Genomic DNA, 24,961 nt, shown 5'->3' with positions numbered 1-24,961 from the left:
ACAGGTGTCCATGGGCGGCAGTAGCCACTTACCTGATGGACTGCATGTTCGTCTGCTACTCTTATATTATAAAAAAATATATATATCACTTTAAAAACGGAAATGGCTAATATTTTTGAACACTTAAATGTTCTATAATATGTATTTATAAATATATTTATTAATGTATAAAAAGTAAAATAAATATTTATGTAGAAAGTAATGCATTTTCATTTTATTTCCAAAATATATTTTATTAACGCGAATTTTTCCAACGCTGGCTCTACATTAGAATTGTGTAGCTCGCGAGTGAGTGATATAAAAGATATATATCTTCACCAAAGAGCTAATCACTCATCAACTCCGACGGATTTGAATTATATCTTTATATCCGCATCACATGGTTTAGTTCATAGATTCAAACGATTCCGGATATAAGATCTTCTTCAACTCAACAGTGTTATACTAGCTCGCGAGTGAGCGATGAGTCAAATGAGCGACTGACTGAGAGTGAGTAGTGAGCCTGATTCGAGTCAAATGCGTTGATTGAGATATATAACAGTTACGGTTACGTATTAAACACTAAATTAAAATATTTTATTGCTAAGAACATGGAAACCGGGATATACAAATAGCGTTGGCTGTGATAATTCATATATAATTTCTTGCCAGTTTTGTATTAATTATAGGAATCAAAAATGTTGTCAAAACATTTTGATCTGATTCTCTGATATACTGATATAAAATGTCGCGTATCTTTACAGAGCTACTGAGCTAAAGTGAGCTATTGAGCTAAAAGAGTGATATATATCACTGAGTTCAAAAGATATATATCACTCTTTTCACTTTAGTGATACATTTTGCGCAACTCTACTCTACATTTTGCAAAATACGTGCACACAATTCTAACAGCCGTTTACTTCTTAGTGACATTATTTATACTCATATATCATCGCAGCTAAAAGCTATGTAAAAATATTGCTTAGTAGTTGAAACAGTTACATCACACTGATAACTAATTTACAGTACCCTTACCATGAGTTTTCAAAACATCCCACAATTGTACGTTACGTTTACTCAATCCATTATTCTGTTCCGTTTGCTTCAGTAGACTGAGTAAACGTAACAATAAGTAAGTAAGTGATCTAGTCTTTTTGTCTGCCTCACATGTTCGCAACAAGAGGGATAAAACATAAAGCGCAATTTTGTCAATTTAGACATTTAATGTTACTTTACTGGCACTATAGTTCTGATACAATCCGCTAGGGGCACTGATTGGAATTTGTATGGGCAAATACGTAAACAAATTCCAAAACAGTCATATTTGTCAAAACGTGAAAACTCATGGTAAGGGTACAGAACACATAATTTATAATTTTTCTGTTTTTATACTTTTGGAACACTCAGTCTTGCTTTGAGTTAAAAATTCATCTGATTTTTACTTACTTTGGTAAAAGAATTACGATAAAACAGTAAATAAAGTGTGTAAGTTAATGATGGTGAAGAATATGTATTTTTGAAATACCTTTTGAGCGTTTTAGTACTAGCTGACCATAACGTTATGTTTCATTATCAACATCATAATCACATGCGCTTAATCAGTAGTACCCATTCATAGAATATAAATCATTTTATGGTATGGTAGTAAAATCACGAATTAACCTAAACCGCAAACCGCGATAGATTAAAACTAACCTAAAATTTTTATAAAGTTTAAACAAAAAATCGTGACCATAAATCCCTGAACTCTGTTACTCACACTTCAAGTTCTGTGATACGACACATTTATGTCGGTCGATATTTTTGTTAAAGCTTTTGAAATCGTCAAGTACCTACTTTATACTTAAATAAAAATTCTCACAGTAAAGCTTTACTATTTTGATTATTTTGTAAAATATATTAATATGCTAAGTTTTGAAAGGTAGGTAAGTCTACCAATACGCACTTGGCCAGCGCGGTGGACTACGGTCTAATTCTTCTCACTCTGAGAGGAGACTGCTCATCATCATCAACCCATTGCTGCCCAACAGTCCTGCTGTAATGGGTTGATGATGATGATTAAAATCTGTATGAGGGTTAGAAGTACCTATAAAACGATTATTAATTTCAGCGCTAAAATGTATGGTGTCTGATTTACCAACTTTATGCATTCCACGTTTTCCAATATGTGAAACACGTAACTATGTTTTTTTATTTTTACAATATAGGAGTAGCAGACGAGCATGCAGTCCACCTGATGGTAAGTGGCTACTGCCGCCCATGGACATCTGTAATCAACCCCAGATAGGATTAGATATACCTACCTGAGGTCGGCCACAGATGCGCTGCTACCCCTGAGGACTAAGCTCGAATGCCTCGGAAAATTATGTCTCCCTTACCACACCCTTCAAAACGGAACACAGCAGCGCTTAACACTGATGTTATTAGGCAGAAATAGGTGTGGCGGTGGTGCCGCCGGAGTCGAACCACAAAGGGTTCTACCACCTTTAACCTTATGTATTAAACCTTAATGTATTTAACCTTATGTATTAAAGTTTATTTAAAGAACGTGGTGTACTTAAAAATAAATGTGTTATATGATTAGTGCGATTTTAGTCGTATTAAACTCATTTAAGAGTATGCCAAGCTATTTAAGGCATGTCAATTCATCTGACAACATGTGATGTCGCTTCGGTTATCTCAAATATTCAGGTATTAAAATTCTATGTTTAAATGCAAAAAATAGGGAACTAGTAAATTTAAGTTATTAGTCTGTAGGTAGGTGCTGTACTGTGGTTCCGGGACTAGAATAGGGCTACGGTATCTCCTGCCTGTCGTAGGAGGTGACTAAAAGGGGGCTTCCGGGGTTGCGGGCGGCAAGAGTGGGAGCTCTAGCCGTCCAGCAAGCGACCCCGGGAAGGACGGCGGTATGTGTGGTCGCATACCATCGTAAACACTACATGGTGTGGGAGGAGCGAAAACTGCTCCCCAAGGGTAGAGCCCCATCGGGGCATCGCGCTTGGAGGGCTCCGGTTGTGTTCCGTCGGAGATCCCGGAGTTCTCCAACAAGCGTTGTGGACGGCCACGGGGGAGGTTTTAGTGCGGTAAAAATCCCACATAACCCGGCGTCACTCCCACGTGGTCGGGTTCCTTTTGAAGGTTTCCCGCTCGAGAAAAAAAAGGTAGGTGCTGTAACAAGGGGCTCGTCAATGTAAATAATAACATCACATAACAATTGTTACGTATTGATAACAATATATTTATGAAAATATTTGTTTAACAATGATAGTCTTAGGCCTTAACAAACAGAGCGTGTATAAAAAGTGCAGAAAAAACGTCATTAACCTGTTTTTCATGGATAACTGGTCAATGAATAAGTAATAATTGTATGAAGAAATAGACGTAGATAACAACACGTACCTAAAATCGTTTGTTTAGTGCAATCGTGCATACAGGGTAATTACTGGTTGGATGTACACTCTATTAGTGATATTCAAACATTAATTTATCATATAAAATGTCTTATGCAAATTAAGAATGGTTGCTGTAATATTTAAAAGTAAGCAGTGATAGCCTAGTGGTTAAGAAACTCGGCCTCTCGTCGTGGGGTCCGAGGTTCAAATCCCAGGCGACTCAGGCACGCACCTCTGATATTAGAAATTAATTATGACTTGCTAAGCGGTGAAGGAAAACATCGTGAGGAACCCTGCGTACCTGAGAGATTTATAAAAAAAATATCTGTGAAGTCTAGCAATTCTAGCATGCAAAATACTTGTGAAGTCTAGCAATACGCACTTGGCCAGCGCGGTGGAATATGGCCTAATCCTTCTCATTCTGAGAGGAGACCCGTGCCCAGCAGTGGGACAGTAATGGGTTTATGATGATGATGATGATGAATATTTAAAATAGATAAAATAAGTGCAAGAAATTCTTAATAATGTTTCCTACCGACCTATGTTGAAAAAAATTGAAAAGTATAAGGTATAGTGACATTGACAAAACATAGTACGTACTAAGCACGAGTACGATGTACCTCAATATATATCCAACTTAGACGGCGGCCGACTGTCGCGGCCTGTACCCTTAACCTGAGTTTTCAAAACATCCCACAATTTTATGTTACGTTTACTCAATTCATTATTTTGTTCCGTTTACTTCAGTAGACTGAGTAAACGTTACAATAAGTAAGTGCTCAATTATTTTTGCCTACCTCACACGTTCGCAAAAAAGAGAGACAAAACATAAAGCGCCATTTTGTCAAATTAGACATTTAATGTTACGTTCCTGACACTATAGTTCTGATACAATGCGCTAGGGGCGCTGATTGGAAATTGTATGGGAAAATACGTAAATATTTAAACAGTCATATTTGTCAAAACGTAAAAGCTCATGGTAAGGGTACTGAAAGTCAGCGACTGCCGAGCGCTGCCACCCGTCGTCAGCACCAATGACCCTCTGCGATGGTGCGAGACACAAACTGCACAAACTGTAGCTGGTGTGTAACCTCCTTAACTGCGAAATAATTATGGAATATGTGTGTTTATGATAAGTTAAGAATGAATCTAAAATTACTTCCAATCCTAGGAATAATTTTACAGGGTTTAGCCACATTCAATATTGCTATTCCTTTAGCTTAAATTTTAGTTATTGCTGTTTGAGCTATGCAACTAAATATATCAAATAACTCTCAATGTGCACTTCGTACGTTAACAAAATGTTGATAAAGCTAAACAACGTTAACAATCAAAGTCAGATTACAACATAAATAATTGTCGACGGAAGCTGTTTGTCGAAACGTAACACCTGAAGTATGAAGGCCACTAAACAATCTGGTTTTATCATTGTTTTGTACACAAATCTGCATATACGGGATGCAACCGTTTTGCATTAAGAAACAATAATTAAGGCAAGTATGTATATAATAACTATTAATTGCCTGCCATTTTGTGACCAAGTCGCCTCTAGATATTGTTACTGATTGTAAACCACAAAATACTCGTACAAGACAAATCTGGATGTTTTCCCGGAGAGTACTGTAGCGAACACCTTAGGTCATCTTTGAGGAGAAAATAATTATTGCGAATAAGGAAGGTACTTGCCGGCAGAATGGATTTCCATTAATTATGAAACATGAATGCTTGCACTAGTAAAACAGTAAAAATAAATTATAAAAATATAATATGAATTTACTTTAATAGATAAGTTTAAATATATAAATAAATACTTACTTTGTAATCAAATAAAACTTCGCTTGTACTCTGTGATTTAAAATATTTGTTGCAATAACCATAGGTGTTATTCCATTACTCTGCCATCTAGTGACAGTATTGATAACTATTTGCAGTAGGAGTTACATAGGTACAATATAGTTGCAGAAGTTTATCACTAGATGGCGTGTGTTTTCAGCGCCATCTAGTGTTGAGTAGCGGAACTTTTAGGAAAAATGCAAAAATTACACAACAGGTGGCACTAAAGCTGCTTTATTAAGCAGAAAGTTTAGATAATTCTGGTGACGTACAGCATATATATTTTTGTTATGTACTATTGCTGTTATTATAAATGTTATAAAATAATATTTGTACAATGTTCTGTATTTTTAATTCTTTCGAGAGTCATAATTTTTAAATGTTGTAACTATTATTATTTGTTACATATGCGATGGCGTTACGTATACGATACATAATAATATTATGTACCTAATAATATAATTATTTGATGCGTATTCGTTGTAGGCACATATACAATATTCAAACTACTTCTTGGAATACGAACGTGTCTTTGACTGCTTATATTCTTAGTGTTATATAAATATTACATATTTAATATCGGTTAACGATACCTATTCACTGGAAATCCACGGATTCAAATTTAAGCTATTATTAACTTACTGTGGATAGGGTTTTTAAACCACTGAGACAATTATGGAGAAATCTTGGTCATAATAATACAGATTTTCTCGCGATGTTTTCTTTTACCTTTAAAGGAAGTAATATTCTAGTAATGCAGTCGTTATTACGAGAAATCTATATTATATGGTACTTTGAATTTAAATTTCTGAGCATCAATGGAAGATTGACTTTCATATTATTCTTTATCTAACATCACTGTGTGTCATTCCTTAACTTTGATTTGTAGAGAAATGCTACATCCATTTTTAACTTTTAATAAAAAAAGTAAATAGAAACAATGCTAAAAGAAACTTCCCCATTTTATTAACGGGATAACGGGAACATACAGTCTGGTATAAAGGCCTTACTTAATACATATTTTTAGTCAAATTTTACTTTACTTTATTACTTTTAATTTTCTTTATTTCAAACTCCACTTCTAGGAATTATTTCATTATATTCTAATGACAGGCTGAAATGAAATAAAAATAAGGGGTGAAATGAAAAATATATTTACATATTTTATAAATTTATTTCATTTGAATACTTAAGTCTGTATTAATTTTTGTCCGTTGCGCTAACAAATCGGTAAAAATAATACAAAATATGTACATTCCGTCGGTAAAACTCACATGGTATCAGTTCATTTATTCATTACGAAAATAACGGCACAGATTTTACATAAAAACTTATATCTAAGTATTATAAATAAGTACACATTAATATAAGCTAAAAGTCTTTCTTTCTAAAATGACATTATCGCCTTCTAGTAATACTAGTTGAGATTAAATATAGGTTTGTTAATACTCATTGCAAGAGACAAGACAACAGATTCATAAGATAAGTAAATAAATAAATACGAAATAATACTTTCACAGGCTGTACAACAGATAAAGCAAGGAAGGAAGAATTTTAAATAGAGGAACTTATAACAACTTACAATCTACATCTTTCAATAAATTAACATTTATAACTACAGAATACTAAATATCACAGAGGAAGTACCCATTACTTAATCGACAAACTTTGTCTCGTCAAGTAATTCAAAATGTTTAACATCTCGCGAGTTAAAGAGAGCGCACTTAACAATCCTAAAATAAATAAGTACAAAAGCGAATACTTCAGTAATGGAATAAATACTTAGTTCGAGAACGGATTTTATTATAAATGGGTAGTATTTGATACTCAACTCATTAAAGATTTAGGTTTGTTATTTTTCTGACGTCTGTACCCTCTTTTCATTTCGAGTTTATGTTCGAAATCAATGCATCTCTTCGTGTTTCTCTTGTTTCTGGGACATCTGAATACTAAGTACCAATTGTTAAGTAAGTTGCCGTAGCCTCGGAATGCGATGTAGTCGTTCTTGAGGCACTGAGTTGCGTCTACTTTCATCTCGAGCGAGTCCAACTTCATTCTGCTCTCCTCGAAGGGTGGAATTTTAGCGTTGACTGAATACATGTTCTCTGATATTTCCGCGATGGTACTGATCAGCCGCTGTAAGGTGTCTGCTATCAGCTGGTCACGTAGTATTTTGTAGTTGTTGAACGGATTGTCGGGAAATTCTACTTTGACGTTTTTCAGTCGTGTGAATATCACCTCGTACTCCTTCAACGACTTGTAGAGTTTCGGCATTATGTACGTAAACTGTAACAAAAGAAAAGGAATTTTATTATGTGTCGCAAGTTTTAAGTATTTTGAGTTACTTATAAGTTCGAACTATATGATATATTTTTACATTGCTATAATTTGGCTACAAACAAGCTTTATACCGCCCGTGAAGTAGCGTGACAAGTTAGACATCTATTGCTTGTTTAAATTAACCAATCTGCCATCTAATTGGTGCAAATAGTTGCGATGAAATATCTAATTTTATATACAGTTCGCTACTTCATTATTTACAGCAGTCCATATAACTTTAAATGTCCTTATACCGATACCGCCGCGTGTTAACATTTATTTTTTAAAATAGATGTCGCTATTTGCAGGCAAAAGCCACTAAATTATGTGTTACATCGTTACACGCAGCACCCCACTTAAAATACACTCTGAACGATTTTTCGAACGCGCCAAAAGGAATATAACTTAAACAAGATATTGATATAAATAACCAAATTAAATAAGATAGAGATATAAAACTTTGAAGAATAATTTTACGCTCTCTTTACAATCAATGCAGGGAATGAAGATAGGTAGTGTTAATTAATATTGCCTTTATATCATGAATACTTTACGACAGCGCTAATTCGTGTCGAGGCTGTATAATCCATAAGCATTTGTGATACAGCCATTCAAGTGGCATTATTCTTAGACTCGTATTGCGTGGCGTTAAGTTTATACATAGACCGAGCTTTGAAATAAGTTTCTGTTTTTATTCAATCAAAATAAATGTGAAAATAATTTACAATAAGTAGGTAATACTTTTTCATATTCATTTATTGTAAAAAATATAAGTAATTAAGATAATATTCGATTTTCCATTTCTCCTCTAAATCAGATTTTCAAAAATATGTAAGTGCTTATGAAAGTTATACAAAAAGCCCTGTAGAGTGTCCTATTTAGTTTTTAAGCTTAAACATACATCCACAAATATACGTTGTTTGTAAACTCTATATGTAATATCATGTAATACAATAGTTATTAACTATAATTTTCCTACAATGTATCTATTATATAAATTACCACTTTCATTCCTTATAAAGTAAGTAAAACATTCCAATGAATGTCATTTGTCTAAAATTTGTAATTAAGAAATTTATTAGTAAACAGGACAATGTCATGTACTAAATATAGAAATAATTAATTCACTTGATCAATTTTGGTTTAAATACCTAGCGTATTATATAAAGGTCTTAATAGGTTGTATAAAGGTTACAGTTACTCGAATTCGACGTAACTATATTAACCTATAAATATCCTTCAATAACTTAACGTAGGAAATCCATTCCTCAGAAATTGACGTAATGTTATTGCTTTATGATTTATTAATAATGTTTATTTATTGTTTTGACGTAACGCATTAGGCTATATAGAGCAGAAGGTTATTAAGTGTTTCCTCGTGTTTTTGTTTGAAATCTCAAAAGGTTCTTTTAAGTTAACTTAACCAAGATAGAGAAATTACTGACGCTTATTATCAATACGCGATCAATGCAAATTTTGCCTACTAAAGATGGAAATTGACTATTTCTAGTAGATTCTCGTCTAGTCTCAATAAGGTATTTTAAGTTAAACCAAGAAACATAACCTACTTTACCTATCAAAGATCGAAGTCTGACTGTTTCTAGTAGATCTTTGATTGATTTCTAGTCATTATTGATTTCGAGGAATTAACTTCTAAGTATTTATGACGACTTAAGTGGCAATAGTTAGTTAGTTGGCTAGTAAAATAGCGTCTACAATGTAGTAAGAAAACGGGAAAAACTTGTAGATCTACATGTTTTCTATACTCGATTAACATTTAATTTCCGATCATGAAGCTTAGTTTCATTCTGTGCCGAAGCGAAATATATCTATATTAAGATACTGTTCTAAAATAACTTATTATTTATTAAGGCGTCTTATGTCATAAGGCTTGTGCTAATGCTTCTTAATGCTACGAGCATTCCCTTCCAGTAAACCTTTAGGTAAAACAAATTAATAAATACAGTATGAAAGAGAGAAACTTTATAATATTAAGTACGTTACATGGACTACGACAATACGTATGTTAGTGTGCGTGACTGGTTTAAAGAACAATGATATGTCAAAGATATAAATACGTTATAGATTTTAGGTAACAAAACAATATGCAAAAAATATTTAATGTGTGTGTCTGCCGGTGCTCCAAAATTATAACGTAAGTATATATAACGTACATATATTATGGAGTCATAATATTAAGAAGATAAAGTGACAGAACTCTTTGTGGTATGTTTCCAGGGACATAACAAGAGGCAGGCGCAGCTGTTCTGGTGTCATCATTTCTCTCGATAAGAGAGATACATTTTTCCGAGGTGTTCCAACAAGGACTAACCTCATGTGACCAATTTTAGGTAGGATTGTAATCCTATCTCGGGTCGATTATTTATGTCACTTACCGCTAGATGTTTGACTAGTTTAATTTCTACTTAACATATTTTAAATTTAAAAACATATAAAAATATCCTGTATTTTTGACGTTTACCGAAAACCATTCTTAGAATACAATCTTACGATTGGAAGGAAACGCAAATACAAATACCAGATGATCCGGTTTGCCTCGACGGCAACGCTTGTAACAGATCACTTATTGTCTTTCAAAAATACATGCCTTAAGAGCGTCTACCTATGAGCAATTCAAAACATTGCGATAATGGATAATGTCCTTTGACGTGTAAAGCTTTTTGCTGCTTTTTGATGTGTAAAGATTGTTGAAATTATGCTATTGGCGCAGTTTGATGGATTAGGATTAAATCATTATTAATAAAAATTAATAAATCTATTTGAAAATAATATTTTCGCATTGTGGTTGGAACTACACATAAACATTAAGTTTGATTTTTTTCTTGATAACATTAATTTTCAATTTTCTAAAAGCTATCGCTTTGCACATTCTCCCTGTCGCATACAAATGAATGAACGTACACGTAATATCTTTCGCGCGTCCAGTCACATATTACAGTAACTATATCATCACTAAGCATTGAGTAATACTACATTACTACGGTGACTAATATTTCAGGAAAACAATCCACTGAAGCGGGAGTAATGAATGAACTCATCCCATTCAAGCACTCATTATTATTCCGGGAACGTCGGATTACTGTCTAGCGCTACTAGTAATTAATTTGCCGAATCATACTGGTACTCAATTAACATACTGAAACCGTCATACTTGTGACACATATGTTACGGTAATGCGAACAGCGGAAATATTTCGATCATTTTCCGGATCTCTTAAGCGAGGTCCGTTTTCCGTTCATCTTTACGTCAATGTGCAATTATTTTTACATTGTCTGCTTGGTTTAAATCTAAACTATGTCAACATTTAACGCGATTAACATATTGAAACCGTCATACTTGTGACACATATGTTACGGTAATGCGCACAACGGAAATATTTCATTTTCCGGAAATCTTGAGCGAGGTCCGTTTTCCGCTCATCTTTACGTCAATGTGCAATTATTTTTACATTGTCTGCTTGGTTTAAATCTTAACTATTTCAACATTTAACGCGTTGAGGACTTTGATTTGATTAATATATTTATACAAAGCATAACTAATATTTTTTTTTATAATTTTGATTCTAATTCTTAACAATGTATTATGAAGGCAGTAGTTTGTAATTAATTCTAACCTATCAGTACTTATATTTTATAGCCTGTTATTGATTTCTTTAATGTTTTAACCACATTTCCGGAATACGCATTCCTTTTCATACAATCATGCTGGCGTTGGATAATAAATTATTGTTTCTCACAGTAAGTCTATATAATTCAGAAGTATGATAAATTTGTCGTTAAATGAACAGTAATAGGCTTAGGAATTTCGCGTAACTATAATGAATATTCGATATTTATAAGGCGTCGTATGGTCGACTGAAAAATTAATCGTTAATCTTTTACGGTTCATAAAAGCATTGAGTGCTGTGCCGTGGAGCTGCCACGACCATTGTGAGAGACGCGCAAAGAAACTGTTGGGCACGATAATAAAAGCGTCGGGGTCTGTGAGTAAATATGGCGAAGTTTTAACACTGAAAACCCGACAATGAGCCGTACATTTGCCTTAAAGAGGCGAACGAAGTCCGCGGAACGTGTTGGAGACAAACGCACTGTGCCGGAATCGTAAGTTCACATTCGTCTCACTTGGACAAATAATGTGTTTTTAACATTTCGTGTTGTTTTGTTAAATCGTAAATACTGAACAAACACCGAACGTACGGAGCGGCCGCTTAACGCACTCTGTCACCACGAAAGCTTTCGTGCTAATACTGTGGAATGCCTGCCCTTTGCTCTCCGCGGCGTATCTTACTATACGTGAATATATAAAGCGCTCGCAGTTCTCGTTTGTTGTAACGTATAACTATCGAAATTACCGGAATTCCTAAGAAGTGAAAAACGTATTTCTATAGGATATAGGATCGAACATCTTCCCATTAGATATTTTGACATTGGATAATAATATGTTCCCAATTCATAAATTTTATTAATTAGAGCGGTATTGATAGATAAGCTAATGTGAACTCCAATGTTGTTAAAAGAAAGTTTATGAAATCATCTTCAAAAATATAATTACATGAATTTGTTAAACTAGTGCTCATAAGTTATCTATGTTACTAAGATAACAGTAAAATCCAATTGTGTTAAAAAGTTATTTAAAATAAAAGTGTATCCACATTACTCTTTAGTCGGACCCACTGTTTTAACGTCTCATTTGAGCAGTATTTAATTTTTAAATTGTTCGTAAGTCAACTAAGACCCGAACGAAGCTGAGATCACTTGAATTCTAACGCTTTCCTTTGCCCAACGTCAAATATTTAAATATCTTAAGTGGCCGTGCATTGACGAACTGTCGAGACATACACAAGAAATATTTAATATTCATTGACATGGATACCGGGCGACTCGGCACTGCTGTGTTAGAAAATAATTTAGTGTATGGCTCTCTCAACGAAAAGGTCGCTCTAATGTGTAAGGACATCGGACACTGAATGCACACATACTTATTGTCTCGTGTCGTATTAACTTTTGTGTACTAATTAGTGGGTGTTCAATATGAATACGTAATAGAAAGTCTCGCAGTCCAGATGTGTGTTCGGTAAATAATAAAAGCTTAAGAGATCCGTTACAAAATGCTTGTGGATAATAGATTTTCGTGAACGGAGGCGGTAAGTACAATTGAAACTATAAATACATTTTCATTGGACAATGTTTGTTTCATTTACATATTTGTGTTAGTGGTGTTAGCGTACGGCCCTAATTGAGCAAAAAGGTTCTAAGGTGTATTTACAGAACTGATATCGGCTTTGTCAAAAGCGGATAATTTGGCAATTACGGTGATTTGGACATATATGTTTAAATGTTTTTCTTTATTGAAGAAATTCAATTCTTAGCTCTCAGAAATTAAAACTTTAGTTTAAGATTTAAAATTATGGCAGAAAAATCTCACGAATTTTTTTTTTATGAGTTTAGTTTCGGTGTTATTGCACAACTATAATAATAAGAATTACTTAGATAGAAAGAAAACGATGAAAATTGTAAAATCTTCTTATTGTACGTTACGAGTTCTTGCAATATAAAATATCGAGAAGAATATTCTCAAATAAGAAGGCACGTTTATTGTTATTAAAGGTTCAATTTAAGATCGCGTGCGCGCACCATCGGTCGGTGGCCATCTATGCAAATTTCTCCGAAACATTTAACTGGATCCGTGGTTGCTCCAACTGAGACTAAACAAAACCTTCAGATTTATTTGCCACCAGCGACACGGGAACCTCTTTCTCGGGCACTTAACTTAGCTTTACAATGGAAATGGACAACTGTTTGAGGTCATTTCTCATTGGGCTTAAGTTATGAGCATGTCCTCTTTTTGCGCATAATTATTCTACTTAACAGGCAATGACTGTGGTGTGCAAATCATGTGTATTCAAATAAAATCATTCAAATGGAATATTGAAAGTTAATAGAATTTCTGTATTTTTTATCTAAGTATAAGAAAACTGTAATCAGTCGTAATTATGGATTCATGCAAAAAACGCACCGATCAGAACAAAATGCGGCGGTGAAAATGAAGGGCTTGTACTTCTAGTTATTGCCCTTAAGTACAATGTGAAGTAAATAAACGCGGTACAAAGGCCAGCCACGTGTAATTTGGCTCGACGGAACCTCATTTAAGTTGCAACGGTCTCGGGCGGGCTAATATACACTCTTTGTCTTAAATAAAGCAAAAATAAATTAAAAATGACGTAAAAACATTGAACGGAACAAAAAGACTGATGGGTTGGACCACCACACCCTCAAGATGGGAAATGATCGGCCACAGTAATTACACTGTCAGACTCTTAAAGCTTACTCCAAATCAGCTCGTCGTTGGATTCAAAGATTTCGATTTATAGCGTAAAGTTAGTGTAGAGAATGAAGTTAGTTTCCTCAGTCTTCTACGATAATTATTGGAAACATAATTGTACAATACAAAACGTATATAAATATTTAATAGAAGTTAGTAGTTATTGGTCAATAAACAGTTTTTAGTGGAATTATTACTCCTTTTTTAGCCTTAAAACAACACTGATGAGGCTTCTGCGTTCTGGTTTAAAGTTCCAACTTAGTTTCTAGGAATCGGCGATACTATCTTTTGATAAGTGCCTTAACATAAGGTCTTGCTATGTCTATGATAAAATCTTACCTTTCTTTCTGTTATCGATGCGCCCTTCCTAGCCGACTTATAATCGTGGAAGTGTACGTCGACGAAGCTGAACGTCGGCAGCCACTCCGGCTTCCCATCACCGTACTCTTTCGTCTCGTTTAGAATCCTTCGTTTCTGATCAAAGAACCTTTTTGTGTTCCGTAGCTTCTTGTTAATCTTTCTAGTTGCGTTCTTGTAAAGCTCGATGCTTGGATTTTTTGGTCGTTTCATTGACGACAATTCTTTGGTTAGTTGCGCCATGGTCTCTGGCTGCCTTTTCTGATGCCGTCTCCTGTGTTCCACCGAGCGAGCCTCAGCCGGGATTAGACACATGGCGATTATTATAACGACAGATGTAGCTACCAAAAGCCTTTTGGGAAAACCTGAAACAAGGAGATGAAAGACTTTTATTTCATTGTTTATAACATTTGAAGTTCAATGCTTTTATTTATTTATGGTAGTGGTATTTACGGATTCTGGGCTTTGGATTCGTTTCTGATTTACAGGTGTCCGGATTCAGACAACTGTAAATTTGTCAGTTTGTTTTTGGTAATTAGTGTACTATGTTGCAGTTTCCAGATTTTTTCCCTTTTAAACTAATTTAGTAAATATTTTTGTGCCTGCTTGCAAAAATGATAGTTTTATTTTTTTTTATTTTTGAAGGCTTGAGCTCAATAGCGTAGTTTAGTGTTAACTTCACGCAGTGAGTGCATTCCTATAAGCAGGCGGGAGTCACATAAAAAATAATAAGCTACATTATTATGATAAACGCACTTCATATTACATATTATGGCTTAAGTGAACAATCTTCATCTTCAAACTTTAGGCATGTTGGAATTTGCACGTAATTTTTAATCAATTTCCCGAGTAAACCAGTTTTTGGTTGTTTAAAATATTTATATATTTTTAAAAATACATTTGGTCCGCTTCCCAAAAATTTACGAGGACTCTTCGATTTAAAGTTCGACTCGTATTGAAGATATTATGTTTAGTACAGGGTCATAAAACATATTTTATGTCGAGACTTATTCTGTAAAGCAAAGTTTTTTAACTTTTAAAAGAGAAATCCCCACTTAGAAGCAGCTTTGTTCACTTCAAGTGCTAAAATGTAGAAAGCCCTATGTTGTGGTTCTGAACCATCGACGAAGTAATTAAATAAACTCCTATAGTCCCCCCTCTATGTATCTACTCCTATAGTAGCTATGTTAAATTTGCGACAAAATTTATTCCCATAACGTATTCACGAATGGTGCATGTCATAGTGTGTAAGTATCTATTAAACTAATGTAATCTTAGGAAATATTATTTTTGGTTAGGAGTCTAATATATTACTCGGTCTTTGTTCTTACCATACAGGTATAGTTTCCGTTAGCAAATATGTAGGATTTACGGTTTCTCAAGCATTTCCTTAGGTTTCAATCCTCAGTGACATTTATATAAAAAAATAAATATTTAAAACGATTCAAAGGTTCAATTAAAATTGAACATGTTACACGGTGATATAAGGTTTATTAAAACATATGTATGTACAATGGTTCGTATAGGGGTGGAACTACCGCCGCATCTATTTCTAGCATAAAGCAGTTCTTACGTTTTAATGGAAGGGGTTAGAAGCCGGCTGACTTACTGAGGTAACCATTTAAGTCCTCAGGAGTGACACCGACTATTTCGAGATTACTATTTCGAGATTATAAGAAAAATATTACAAAATTAGAACAAACCGACATCATATAGGAACTATGTATTACTTAAGTTACGTCACACGAGGATAAGCGGTGTTTATGGTCAGTGAATCATTAGGTCAATCTGTGTCGTTGACAATGTAATGTATGCTAACTAAACACGACGTTTCACGTATAGTTAAAAATAGGATACAAGCAAAACGTTTGTATATTGCCGGCCTGCGAGGTATTTATATACGGTATTTTTTATCCTGTGGTCATTGTTCGTGATCACTGACTTCAGTATCTATAACGAATGCATTGTCAAGTTCAAACAATGATTACGTGCGTTACCACGAAAACCAGGTACGTATATTATGTCATTTGTAATAGGGTTTTCCCGCGGCTTATCCTACATCATAACAGACGTAGGTGTGACAGATTTAGGGAAAATAGTATTAATAACTTATTTTCCTTTCATATCTTAATATGACATCCGTGATTCGAAATGAGATTTTAATGACATCAAATTAGCGACGAAAATGTATTCCACTGACGGTAAGTGACCGCTATAACCCTCGGAAATCTCTAAACAACCCCAAATAGGGATAAAGTCTTAACTGGGCTCGGCTTAGAATGTGTACCTTAGGACCAACTTGGAATGCCTCGGATAAGTGTCTCCCCCTTACTCAAAATCGCCGCGCTTGACACTGCTATAAACTAGAAATAGGATGCAACATTGCCACCGGAGTTGATACAAATTAAATAATTACGATCAAAAAAGGCAGGAGAGGTAATCGATCGGTATTTCGAATTCGGTTAGCTAAACTAATCGGTATCGGATGACATCGCGGGCAGAATTCAGTGAAACCCCTTTGATCAGTCGCCGGCGAGTGAATGTTGTTCATTCCCACACGATCCGCTTACTACGCTGTATCGATTTCTTTCTTTATCTATATTGTCTTTCCTAAAATGATCATCAATCGATTTCATTACAGCACCGGCTTCAATAACAATACCTTGTACAATTACGCTTATATGGATAAACGGTGATGTAATACATAAACATTCGTTTAACTTTTATTAGCCTTATTTTCATTCTTAATTGTATTAGCAATTATATTATTGGTATCGCTCTTGATTTAGCTAATTATAAATTAATAACTAACGGTATATAATTTGTTGATATAAAATAGATTAAAATTATTTTTAATTGGCGTTAAAATAAACTTATAGACACAATTAGAAAAACGCGAAAATTTTATTTAGCTTTATTTTTTATGTATCTGTATTTATTTAAAAATCAACGAATTTCTCAAAGAATACAATTTTTTGAAATGTTACCGCGACTTCTTTAGAAATTATAAGGTTTTTCTATTGTCTCTATTTATTATTAGAACCTGTTTTGCTTTTACGGTTTATTTCCATTGTCTTACCCTTGTTATGATGTCGTATTCCTGTTTTACTTAAATTACTTCGAGGAAAGATTTATTAACATAGATCTTTTTGGAATATGAGTTGATTTTTATTCTTGGTAGCATAAAAATCATTCTGGTATTTTTAGTAGTATTGGTTTCTTGAACTAAATATGATTATTGGTGTTTATTTTTAATACCTCCTGATGTCGGTATTTTGGGTATACGAACATTTATTGATATTATTATTTTACAATGTTTCAGTAATTTTCGCAAGCTGTGTATTTTACGTACCTACCTATTTTGTATACATAGCGGTATAAATAAGAAATTAAGTTTTATATTTTTTGCGATACACTTAAATAATAACATGATATTAAAATAATAAGGTTTTAAAACGCTCGAACGCCTGTAATCTCGAATATCGCACGCAGGTATAATGACTGAACACCTGTGATTTTACGACTTATTACTAATAATATTTTGGAGTAACGTATCAGCAACATTATGAAAAGGATACAAAATTGCTTCTTATGTTTCTGTTTTAAGGCTTACTTTAGTCAAAACAATCAAAGACATTTCATAATCCACTGTTATAAGTTTAAAGATCTCAAATAATTACTTAACAAAAGTCAATTATACAATTTTAATAGATGGTTGCTATAATTAAATATATTTATTGGACGATATTTCGTCTTAAATATTTCTAAGTTGTTCGGAAAATTGTTCAACGCAATAGATGCACGGACGTTACCATATTTACGTAAATATTTTAATTTTATGTGTAATCCCTTAAATATTACCTTACCTGTAAGCCTGTCAGTGGTAATAATAAATCACTGTTCATTTTAAAACATTTTTAAATCGACTTCATATGGATGCTCACGCACTTAAATAACTAATCAACATACCCAGCGTAATTGTAAATCACAATTAAAATAATATTTACATCTACCCACTCAATGACTATTGTTTACATTACGCATCAAGGCTGGCAATGACAACTACAAATAAAATCAGTATTTATAAATAAAATATCCCTTCAACATAAAAAATTCACACACCAGTTAAAAAGACATCCATGAACAAGGCATTGATGTAGCTCCTTCGGGCAAGTCCATATTCATTCAACAAAATAATTCCCGATAGTAAAACGTTTGGCGGGACCTTTGAAAACACTGACTGAAAGCACTCGCGTTACGTGTCGCACTCAGGATCACATAGAAATCACAAGTGTACAAGTTGTCGCACTAAACAACGAAGTGTTTGGTCTCGTGATTGTCACCGAGTGGAGCGAGTGTGCGAGACCGGCGCGCGGGCAGCTCGCTCGTTGAATGAGCACCGAAATGCGGCACCGTACATGAAATAGCCAGTCAAACACTGCGAAAACCCTTACACGCCCGCCGGAAAGCGAAAATCGACCCTCTCGAACACATCCTCCGCGCATTCTTGCCGAATTTTTTCATGATGACAAAGCGCTTGAGACGAACTTCGCAATAGAAAGTTCCCGTATTTATATAATTTCAATGGGATATATTGAAAAGATATGCTTCTAATTTCTGTATTAGATAACAGAATTTCACAATTATAACGTAATTTACAATAACTTTCATTATAATGAGTCATTAACGGAAAGAAATAGTTTCATTAATTTCAGCAAGTAAATATTAAATTTTTTTTACAGTGCCGAAGTTGTATTAGAGAAAGTAGACATATATACTACTATAAATACAGCACTTTAAATATTTAATGTATAAAAAGAAACTAAAACCTGGCACGGCACTATAATTTAAAACATTCGAAATGAGGGTCACCATTCGCTTTCCACATCTTGTGCAAGTAACAATTATTCGCTTAGACCTCGACGGTGATTCATCGATGAGTGTATCCTAAAGTGAGTTTTTATCGGACGCTAGTCGTAGCACGTGTGGGGCATGCCTCGCCTTATCACAGACGCGATCAGCTCGCAATATCATGTTAATTCTTGTCGATTGGTTTTCAATTGCGTAATTTAAATAAAAAATTGCGAACCTGACGCATTCGGCTAAATAAACGTGGCTTAATTTTTTTAAGAGATAAAAGTAGTAAGAATTGATTGAATTATACGTATTTTGCATTATTTCTGCTCGTAGAAAATCGTATTTATTGAAATAGGTCAGGAGTACTATGTGAAGGTGCGTTAGTTATTATATTCGTAAAATAACGTAAATATTTTTTTTAGTTAACCAACTTTTAAAAAGTCTTATAACCATTCACTCAATATTAAACACAGCAGCATCTAAAGTCAATATTAGGATTTTCAACGTCTATTTACTGGACAGTTGTCCAATCTGCATAACAAAAAGTTTTTCACACGAAGAGTATCCTTTTTAATTGTTTTTCAACGGACATTATGCTCAAGTTATACACCGAAGACAATTCTCGTTTTCTTTTTAACATTGCGTCTTTCTCCGTGAACGGACAACAAACACGACGCGAAAAAGAACCGAAGGACTAAACACGAAAGCAAACGGAGTGAAAAAAAACTTTGAAAGTATGGGAAAGACACTCGTCCGGCTCTGATAGTCATACAGATTACCGCGGGGCGACCTGAGGAACAACTACACTAACATAAGGACAGCTACTCACAAAGGATTTGTTTATTACAGACAATTTTAGTGATAAGTAAGCGACGTAGAAAGCAGTTAGCATACTGGTTGTTTATAATATCCAGTCAAAGGGGAATCGCTTGCATATGGCTCGTGGTACAAATATCTGAACGAGCGTTGCTAGTATTTACATTGACACGTTTTTTTCGTGGTTAACAAGGCGATGCCATTGTACTCAGCCGCTTATTGATAGTGTCAATAGAGGATTATTATGTTCATGATTAATAGTACCTCTTGAGCGATGTTTTACGTACAAGCGGAGAAAAGTAGTTCAGCGTGTCAAACTAGGATAATAAATTTTAGTTGTGTCATACTTCTGCAAATTCATGAAGTTATTCTGAATAATTAGTGTTGCTATACGTTCTACGTACACGGATGCATTGTATGTTTTATTGTGTATAACAAATCGACTCATAATGAGTGAGTATGATCTTTTTGTAGGATGTAAGTGGAGGAGAATCCCAACGCGATCGTTCTTGTGACATGATGACACAGCTTTCGTCAATTAGCAGTTTTTATGCGAAAATGAGTTTGTAATTAGTTTAAGTAGAGGCTTTTCCGGTCGGCAATTGTACTCTGGTCGATTGAAATACGATGTTTTTAGTGAGGCATTGTGTCGAGTACAGGAATTCAATCTATAGCGAGAGAACGAACATTACCGTCGGCTAATTAATCTTAAGGACAGAAGCATGTTTTGGTTCGCCAATTACGAAGGTCTTTGCCCTTTGACGTTGGGTTTTGATCATGAACAAATCATTGAAATAAATCTTACTTTGAAACGTTCGTGAATGTCAGTGTTATCAAGTAGTTATCAAGTCTAATAATAAGTAGTTTGTGTCTATTATGTAATTACGGCGGCCTATGATCTATAGCTAAGTAACCAATCGATCAACCATTTGTTAAACTGATGCATCTTATAATTTTAAATGAGTAAGAGATCAAGGCGCTAACGATTAGGATTGCTCATCCGAATAACTTTTACTATATAATTTTATCTGAATAATTTATAGCTTAATAATTTTGTAATTAATAAGAAATTTAAAACTAATAAAGGTCATTTCAAACAATATTCTTCCTAAACAAGTAAAACATAATTTCAGACGCGTTTAGTATACATGAAGTTAACTTTACGAACCAACGTTCTATAAGAAAATGATGAGTGAAAATGCCTTTCCGGCGGTTGTCTCATCGGTGAGTCATGGATTTCCCAAATTTTCGTGAATAGACACGCGACCGATGAAAATCTGAAAGCCTACAAGAGCGGTGTCGAGTACCGGAATGAGTTAGCCATTACTCATGCAAGTTCAATTTGTGGCGTGTTCCATCCACGTAACTTTGTACGTTTGGTCACTGATATGCATAACATAATGTACGAAAATTATAGCCCACTTTTATAGTGCAAAGGTTCAAAAGAAATGATTGATCAGAAGTGTGCATGTTATCAAATAATCTATTTCTGTCGACTGTTCTTGAAACAATCTTGTAACGTTGAACAAGTGTTTATTGTGTAATATCTTGTACAATATTTAATTGCGATAAAAATAATATACAATACATCACTTTTCCTAGTTCCTAGTGTTTGGGTGATTCAATGTTTTTCGGAATTTTGAAAGCTCGCTTTTGTTTTGTAAAGAATATTTAAATTAATTTATGACTACCTCTTCACAGCGGTTTCACTTTTTAGTTGCAATGCAAAGTGACAACACTACCAGAATATTAAAAACTTGCAATAAAATGGACAAGTTTTGATGACATTATATATTGATAATAAAATAGCTTTGATATATTTACCCAATTAAACTTTCAGACAAATTTGTAGATTTCTAGCTACTAAAAGCTTATTTCCAATTATCACATGACTTCTTAATTACTAAAACATATTATCAACTTCACATTGCCTTCGTAAAAACTTACAAAGTATTTTATGTCTAATACGGCATTGGCGCGAGAGGTTACACTGTCAAATCAACAGCCTTTAGAACATAGTTTCAGTTAATTTAAGTTTACCGTAAACATAAGCTTCCGCGGCGGCGCGCATATGCGAATGGCATTGTTTGCGGGCCGCATATAAATCACACCCGAGCTTACTATTGTAGAGGCCGCTTCGCGCGTATCTCTAACCTCGTTTGACCACACTAAGTCACCACTGAACATCTATGTTTTTTTATATTATAGGATAAGCAGACAAGCATGTAGTTTACCTGATGGTAAGTGGCTATTGCCGCCCATGGACATCCGTAATCAACCCCAGATAGGATTAGATTCGTCATTAAAACATGTTAATTATTTTTATTTCTGTTATATCATGTACATAACGTTATATTGATTTATTTATTGTAGTAATGTAACGATTACAGTGATAGCCTAGTGGTTAAAAAACTCGGCCTCTCGATCGAGGAGTCCGAGGTTCAAATCCCAGGCACGCATCTCTGATTTTTCAAAGTTATGTGCGTATTAGAAATTAATTATCACTTGCTAATTGGCGAAGGAAAACATTGTGAGGAAACCTGTATACATGGGAGATTTATAAAAAATCTCAAATGTATGTGAAGTCTACCAATACGCACTTGGCCAGCGCGGTGGACTATGGCCTAATCCTTCTCATTATGAGAGGAGACCCGTGCCCAACAGTGGGACAGTAATGGGTTGATGATGACGTAGCGATTTTTTGCGGGTCGCCTATTAATCGCACCCAAGCTTCGTACTATTGTAAAAGCTCTTTCTAACGTACGAGTACCTCTAACCCCGTTTGTCTAAGTCACCACTAAACGTCACCGTCTGGCAACTTATCAACAGATACATATGATTATTTATGTCTATGAATTTTAAATAATATTCTACTAGTTTACATCATACTACATCACTGTGCATAATTATTTATGTCTATAAATGTCAAATGCTGTTGTAGGTAATAGTTATGTGTTTGGCGTATTTTTTTAGTTGGTTAATATCGGCGCGGGCAATACCCGAATAGCATTGCTTACGGAGGTTCTTACTATTGTAAAGGCTTCTCGCGTAACTTCCTCTAACCCCGTTTGATCTGACATTTATCAAGAGATAAGTATTTCTAAATATCTTTATCACTGTAAGCAATTTTTATTGATATACGATATTATAAAAATCAAATATTATTGTTGATGTTGTATTACTGATGTGTGGATACTGTATAACCTATTTTATAATATTAACATAATTGGTTAATATCAGACATGTCCGTATATTTCTTATAATATATTTATGTACATATGAATATATATAATTCAATTACTGTATAAAAACTAATGAATATTTATATAGCGAGCGAAGTTATACAAATTTTATAAGTTAATTGAGATTTTAGCAGGTATGTCTGATAGTTGTATTTCGAAAAAAAAAATGAGTGACATAAATATATTTTTAATTCATCTAAATACCTATGTAGGTTAATGTTACTTAAATTCAATAATCTATTAGAATTAGGTCACAAAGATTACTCGGTAAAAGTAAGTGTGTCATAATTAAAATCATAAGTGAAATTATCAACTGTAGCGTCGTTGTTCGATTAGATCATCACTTATACCGGCTTTCCGTACTCATACCTGAACGTTAGATAAACAAAGGAAGGAAAACAAATGTTTACTCGAAGCTAAACACAGTATCAATGATAATTAAATACACGCGACTTTTGCACTAAATACTTCCTAAATATTACACTTAAAAAACATACCGTATTTGGCCGAACTCGATCGTCGTCTTAATGAGCACTTATCGCAGCACGAAAAAAAATCGTCAATTTTTGACATTTTATTTATCACAGAAAATCTTTGGCATAAAAAAAAATTGTCACACGCAAAAATTCACAGTAATTTTCTCCACTGGCACATCACTCGATAAACAGTCTGTGGTAAAAACGTAACGTGTTGGCGGCAACCGCGGTTCGTTCAGGACTTGCGTGCGGCTTCGTTCAGTGGGCCGCTTTACATGTAATGGGTGTCCTGAACGGATTTCCTCGGCTTTTATGTGGTCTGCGCTCCCGTGATAAAGGGTGCAAAAACTAATGTTTGCGAGGGCCCGCCATACGTCACCGATACGACGTCGCCGCGCCGATAGGACGTAAACGAAACACATGCTCTTACGCAATAGGTTGTTCAAATAAATAGGTGCATGTGTTACAGAACCGGATCCTAATCGGAGGTGTGTGAAAATTGTCTAGCGGCTTATTGCTTGATATTAATCGGTGATTAATTGGCAAAACATTTGTTATTTGCACTTCTAATCAATAGACAATGACCCTAGTTACAGCATATATTTAAATAGTAAAATATTTAATTTGTTTAGTATTATAAATTATTACTTAACTAATTGTTATACTTTTTATACATTTAATGTTTAATTTGTATTGATAAAACATTGATTTTTTACTCGATTATTATATTTATTTCTTAGTAGAAGGTAAGACGTTATTATTAAGTATTAGTTATTTTATTTTATTTTGGTAATTTTCATTACATTTCATTACAATTCATACAGAATAATGCAATAAATATGTATAATAAGCTAATATGCAACTGGGAAATAGTTATTTAATGTAATAAGGTATGTATAAAATAAATGTAAGATTTTGTGCAGATTATTTTAACATGATAAAATAACTCTACCAAAAATCGCACTAATATTTGTGTAGCCTGTGTAGTGTGTAATCTGTTTTCAGTGTTTATCAGTAAAGTTCCGCGTTTCAGCATCTTTTTTCAGCTTTCAGCCTTGTGTCAGTAATTACTGGCAGATTTATCGCCATGTCAAGTACGCGGCGTACAAACCTAGGAAAGTTTAAATTTAGAAATTCGTCGATTGAAAACCATTTGCAATTTCAACGGAGGTGTTGCTTGTTACATCTTCCCGCCTCCACGAAGCCGCCTCTTGTTCTAATCCCGAAATAGTCCCGTTCTATTGGTCGTCGGGTTAATCCCTTCGCCTATTACATCCATCCAGTGTAAAAGTTTATTGCGCTCGACATCTTAAAAAAGAACTCTGAACGATGCTCACATGCTTATGCG

General features: G+C 34.2%; 1 protein-coding gene across 3 annotated transcripts; it reads right to left on the bottom strand.

The window, feature by feature from the left end:
* Positions 1–6,358: 6,358 nt before the first annotated feature.
* Positions 6,359–23,881, bottom strand: LOC140744799 (uncharacterized). Of its 3 annotated transcripts, none has more exons than XM_073076463.1 (3): positions 23,635–23,881; positions 14,205–14,587; positions 6,359–7,490 (listed from the first exon to the last, which is right to left on the bottom strand). In XM_073076463.1, the coding sequence occupies exons 1-3, from the start codon at positions 23,708–23,710 to the stop codon at positions 7,032–7,034; spliced, it is 918 nt and encodes a 305-aa protein (XP_072932564.1). In that variant the 5' UTR covers positions 23,711–23,881; the 3' UTR covers positions 6,359–7,031. The 3 variants fall into 3 exon arrangements, with proteins under 3 accessions (XP_072932564.1, XP_072932565.1, XP_072932566.1); XM_073076464.1 differs by lacking the exon at positions 23,635–23,881 and adding an exon at positions 18,345–18,629; XM_073076465.1 differs by lacking the exon at positions 23,635–23,881 and adding an exon at positions 18,089–18,248.
* Between the last annotated feature and the right edge of the window lie 1,080 nt (positions 23,882–24,961).

The sequence above is a fragment of the Epargyreus clarus genome, unplaced genomic scaffold, assembly GCF_041222505.1.
Source record: "Epargyreus clarus isolate Ecla_fem2 unplaced genomic scaffold, WU_Ecla_fem_2.2 ptg000009l, whole genome shotgun sequence".
Classification (NCBI taxonomy): domain Eukaryota; kingdom Metazoa; phylum Arthropoda; class Insecta; order Lepidoptera; family Hesperiidae; genus Epargyreus; species Epargyreus clarus.
This window is presented reverse-complemented; position numbering and strand designations above follow the sequence as displayed.